At 48.4% G+C, this 5,766-nt stretch overlaps 1 protein-coding gene across 1 annotated transcript; it reads right to left on the reverse strand.

The window, feature by feature from the left end:
- Positions 1 to 2,785: 2,785 nt before the first annotated feature.
- LOC136543752 (4-hydroxyphenylpyruvate dioxygenase-like) lies at positions 2,786 to 4,784 on the reverse strand. The gene is made up of 2 exons (XM_066536118.1): positions 3,610 to 4,784; positions 2,786 to 3,037 (listed from the first exon to the last, which is right to left on the reverse strand). The coding sequence occupies exons 1-2, from the start codon at positions 4,782 to 4,784 to the stop codon at positions 2,860 to 2,862; spliced, it is 1,353 nt and encodes a 450-aa protein (XP_066392215.1). The 3' UTR covers positions 2,786 to 2,859.
- Between the last annotated feature and the right edge of the window lie 982 nt (positions 4,785 to 5,766).

Raw genomic sequence — 5,766 nt, forward strand, 5'->3', positions numbered from 1 at the left:
TCAATAAGCTTCTCCTGCTGGCTCACTGCCTCATCATCAGTAGCCGCTACCTCAAGCGCACTCGAATTCTGCACGTGTGTAGCATAATCTTCCTCCCAGTACCAACCATCGCATCCATTGCCCTCCCACTGAAATTAAAGCCAAAAAATATTTAGTCAAAAATATTCAAGAAAAGCAGGTCAATTAGCCATAATAATCAAATGCGTAAGAAACTCACATCGCGATCCGGGCACTTGTAGAAAACACGACCCTTGTTGGGTCTCTGTCTCTTGACTCGGTACTCCATCATAATCTTCTACTTACACTTGCCGTAGATAATGAGAGGGAGTTCTGGCCTCAGTCGTTTCGCAACCGAACAAGAAGCCGAGGATTCGGTACCAGTTGTCATCTACTTTCTATACTTATTTTTGTAAACTAGTGTAAATTTCACATTTTCTAAAATAATATATTTAAACAAAACTAAAATTATTTATTTATCTAACTAAACCATGAAATATGTACTATGTATAATAGTAAAATACCAAACTATCAAGTTATTTTACTATTGTAAATCATCATGTAATTTTGAGCTAAAAATGACATAGAAATCACATAGCTCAAAAACATGTTTCAATAAATAACCATCCGTACTAGTTGACCTTGCTTACGTGATCATCTCGGCGAGCATTTCTCCACCAGACGGCACCGTACTTGGTCAAGAAAGAGCTCCGATTCTACGAGGAAGGCAACACGGTCTTCCACGACCGTTGCCGCTCTCCCTCGTAGAATCAAAGCTCCTCCTTGACGTCCGTTACCGCTCGGCAGAGAACATGCTCGCCGAAATGAACACGGTCCGCAAGTTCAACTAGTACGGATTTTCTATAATTTTCTAACTATTTTCTAAGTTTTTCATTTCATGGAAAATTTAATTCTAAAAAATAAAAGGCATGATTTCTAAGTATTTCATTTCATGGAAAAAATAATTCTGAGTGACATGCTCGATATCGGCGAGCTCGCGGGCGTTTAGGTTGCCGAGGATAGTAATATTTGTAGGTCTGAAGTTATCAAATATCCATCAAATTATAGCTCAAAAACATGTTTCAATAAATAACCATCCGTACTAGTTGACCTTGCTTACGTGATCATCTCGGCGAGCATTTCTCCACCGGACGGCACCGTACTTGGCCAAGGAAGAGCTCCGATTCTACGAGAAAGGGAACACGGTCTTCCACGACTGTTGCCGCTCTCCCTCGTAGAATCAAAGCTCCTCCTTGACGTCCGTTACCGCTCGGCAGAGAACATGCTCGCCGAGCTGAACACGGTCCGCAAGTTCAACTAGTACGAATTTTCTATAATTTTCTAACTATTTTTTAAGTTTTTCATTTCATGGAAAAATTAATTATAAGATCATGTAAGCCGCCGGAGACAAGGATGGCGCGTGCTCCAGCGAGGACGAGCGAGGCGTGATTTTGATGAACTAATTTAACTTTTGTTTATCCAAACATATATGCAAATCATCATGTGATTTTGAGCTAAAAATGACATATAAAATCATAATAAAGTCCAACATATAAAGTTACATATGCATCTACATCGCAAAATGAGATAAGCTACTGATAAAACATAAGAGGATTAAGTTTGTTACCTCCAAAATCGAAGAGCAACACCAATGGAGGGGAGAGAGCAAGAACAACAGCAAGCTGAAGAACAGAGGCCATGAGTTTGAATGGAATGGCTCGGGCTCGGGGAGGAATAAATGAGCTGGTGTATAGGCCGGAATAATTAGTCCCGGTTAGGGAGCCAAACCGGGACTAAAGATTAATATTTATTTCTGTGGCATCACCCAAACCGGGACTAAAAGCTTTAGTCCCGGCTGGTATTACCAACCGGGACTAAAGGTATCCCTGCCCCGCGGACGACCGTTGGGCAGGGACCTTTAGTCCCGGTTGGTATTACCAATCGGGACTAAAGGGTTCTTTAGTCCCGGAAGAAAAAAAAATGCCGAGGCTAATGTTAAATTGGGACATCATTCTAAAGTCTGTTCTCTGGCAGTGGCCAACATATGCTTGAATCCTCTCTTCGATGTATCAAGTGGCAAACTAATGCCCTGCCCTTTCCTTGCCGCCGCAGGCTCTCCGCCAAAGTTGGGACCTTCGCCTCCATCCTTCGACCAAGGCATGACTATGCTGTAGGTCCTGCCCTACCCCACGGGATCCCCGGTGTACCCAGGGGGGAGGGTGCTGCCACCTCGGTGAGGGTGGGCGTGGCTCGACGCGTGCGGAGTCGTGACTGTAATCTCTGTTGAGTTTGTCAACGCCAAGCCTGCATTCTCCGCGGACGAAGATGCCCTAGGAAATGTGGTTGCCTCGACCACCCCATCAGTCAACTAGAGATTCACCCTATGCCGGCAGTCGCGAAGAGCGACGAGCACCGCCACGGCATCCTCTGTATCTGGCGCAGCGGATCCCCTGTAGGAGGGTTCCGGTGAGGATCCATCCCGAGGCACCCATCTCGCCGCCTCCCGCTCCCCTATCTCAACCAACATCCTCGCCACCCTTTGAACCATGCAGATGAACAATACTACAGGATAGCAATTTTAGTTATAGATGGCAATACCGACTTGGTACTATTATATAATTACAGTATTTTGGAACACAGATCGAGTCAATACCATTGTTGTAGCACAATAATACAGTACCCAAACAGAGAAAAAAAAGGGCGTTCGATAGTAGTATTACACGCACCATATGTTATATGATACCATACCCATTTACCATGTACTACTTAAGCGCATTATTTCGTCATTTCATCGTTACTGAGCTTTTAAGTAGTATACTCGTAACTCCCTTGTTAAGCAGAGAGATGACAATATAGTGTTGTTTAGGAAGCCACACGGACAGGAGCATCAAGGGTCTTGTCATAGTCCTCAATAGATTTCACGAGATGAATGACGTTATCCTTGGCAAAGCCGCCGCAGCCACCCCTCTGGTACTCCTTCCCGTTCTCATCTATCTCCACGCACCCGATCCTCTGGATAAACTCCAAGAGCAAGGTTGGCCTGCATATATAACAAGTTTTGTTGTTATCTTTTTTTAAGCAAAAATAAAAAAGGACGGTACTACCTCCATTTCGAATTATAAATTGTTCTAGGTTTTCTAGGTATATTATTTTTGTTATACAATTAAATATAGACTATGTCTAGGCATTTAAATAAAATTAATTATGTATTTTAAAAACTCAGAACACTTATAATTTAGAAGGAAAGAGTAGTACCTTAGGTTTTTGTAGTACCAGAATAGAGAATACTGATGTAATTAGTTGAATATTTAAGTCAACATGCATATATAACACGTTTCATTGTTATAGCTTTTTTTAAGACAGATAATAAAGGATAGATTCTTTTGTACTGTACTAGGTTGTTTTATATAGTAGGGGAACATGGATGCAATTAGTCGAAGATTTAGGCCTTGTTTAAATGTAGTCGGATTGACATCAATTTACATATGTTGGGGTGAATTGGTGTGAAATTTGAACTAAATTCCACCCCAATCCATCTCAACACACATGTGGATTGAGGTAAATCTGACAACATATCAACAAAAACATGCATGCAAAGGACGCGATTATTACCTGTCTCCAGCAGCCTTGGTGAAGGTTTGAAGCACTACTCCGCCACTGTCAGCCCTGTCCACCCGCACGCCGAGCTCTTGGCACTCCTTAATTTGTGCCTCGGACAGCACGTCCCCAGCGAGCCGCCTTACACTGTCATAGTAGCTGGGAGGCGGCGGTGGCAGGAGCTCGAAGCCGCCTATGGAGGACCGCGCACGTATCTCCCTCAGCGCGCCGAGAAGGTCGTCGCTGGTCATCGCCAGGTGCTGCACGCCTGGCCCGCCATGGTGGTCCAGGAACGTCTGTATCTGGCTTCGGCGCTTGGTGCCCTGCACCGGCTCCAGGAGCGTGAGAAGCACGTTCTCCGAGCTGTTGGCGAGCACCAGGCCGTTGAGCGAGCTCTCGGCCGTGCCTATTTCGTCCCCGATGACCCTGTCGAATTCGTGGAAGCCTGTGAACCCGGCGATGTACGCGGCGACCGGAGCCAGGTCTGGCACGCCGCCGACGATATGGTCGAACCGGTTGAGTCCGTAGTCCGGACACTCTGATGAGCTCACGACGCTCTCGAACCCGGGCAGGAAGGCTACGTCCGTGTCGGCCGGGTAGCTCACGAAACGGAGGACGGCGTCTCCGTAGAGCTCGACCTCCGCGAACACGAAGCCGCGGCCGAGCTCGGCTGGGGAGAAGGCCGGGCGCGCACCCGCGGCGACGCTGGCGCGGAACGCCTCGGCGGCGTCGGAGACACGGACCGCGACGGCGCGCACCGCGAGGCCGTAGTCGGCGGCGAAGCGACGCGCGGCGTCGGCCGAGAAGGAGGGCACCACGGGGGAGGAGTTGGAAGCGGCGGCCGTCGCGCCAGCGTCGTCGGCGGCGCTGATGTGCCGCGCGTACGGGGCGGTGAAGAGGAACGCGAGAGGTCCAGAGCACGAGCGCAGCAGGTGGGAGGCGTGTGCGGTGTTCCCCGTGGTGAGATCGGAGTGCGCAGCCAGTGGCACCCCAAGCGCGAAGGAGAAGCGGCCGGCAGCGGATGCGGCGTCGGCGCACCAGAACTCGACGTGGTGGAAGTCGATCACATGGAAGCGGTCGGTGCCGGCGAAGCTGCCGGCAGCGCGGTCCGCGGTGACGACGGGCGTCGTCGTTGGGTGCAGCGTCTTGGTTGCTTGGAGAGTCGTCGGGAGTTGTCGAAGTGATCGCATCGGAAGCGATGGGCGGCGTGGGGTGCATCGTGATCGGATGCTGCTGGAGAGTTTAGGGTTTGGCGGGAAGGCATGGGTGAAAGCCGTGGAGGCCACAACTAGGCGGGCGTGGGCATTCATCATGTCTGTTTGTTTCAGCAGTTAAGCTAGCTTGTGTAAATGTGTTATGGGCTTGTGGCTCAGCGGTGTATCCAGTGCTGTGTCCTCGCTTGTTTATATATAGGCAACAAGTGTACGGGGTCTTGGTCTCGATATCGCATGCTTTCACACCATCGACCTCGTGTTTTGCGTTTTCTCCATCGATGTTGTGTACTCCCTCCGGTTCTGATTTTAAAGTCGTCACTACGTAGAAAACGATTTTTAGCAACGGTTTAATTTTTTTTTGTAGGGGCGGCTTGAGATGGAGCCGCCCCTACATTGGCGTGCTCGGGTGCCCAGACACCAGCCGTCCCTACAAATGGAACAGCAGGGGCGGCTGGTGATACGAGCCGCCCCTACAAATGGAGTATGATTTTTAGGGGCGGCTCAATCACCAGCCGCCTTTAGAAATGGTATTTGTAGGGGCGGCCGGTGATTGAGCCGCCCCTAAAAATGGCCCGTATTTATAGCTTCTATTTGTAGGGGCAGCTCAATCACCAGCCGCCCCTACAAATGACCCCTATATAAAAGTGAAGCAGCACCTTCTTCCTCCTCGGGTCATTCACTCCAACCCGTGAAAGAAAGTTGGGGAGGGCTTGGGCACCTCCCAAAAATTGCTCTACTAAGGGGGGAAGGTTTTGGTCTCAAATCCTTTGGTAGAGAGGTTGTAGAAGGTAAGAAAATGCTATTCCACACTTTTTTTGAAGTTTTAATGGTTGATTAGTGAATAATTAGAGTTTTGTCTTTCTCTCTCTTCTATGGTGCTTGAGCTATTTATGAGCAAATTAGACCCAACTTTTAAATGTATTAGGGTAAATTAGGGAGGGCAACAAGATCATACCCT

Source organism: Miscanthus floridulus, chromosome 3, assembly GCF_019320115.1.
Source record: "Miscanthus floridulus cultivar M001 chromosome 3, ASM1932011v1, whole genome shotgun sequence".
In the NCBI taxonomy this organism is placed as follows: domain Eukaryota; kingdom Viridiplantae; phylum Streptophyta; class Magnoliopsida; order Poales; family Poaceae; genus Miscanthus; species Miscanthus floridulus.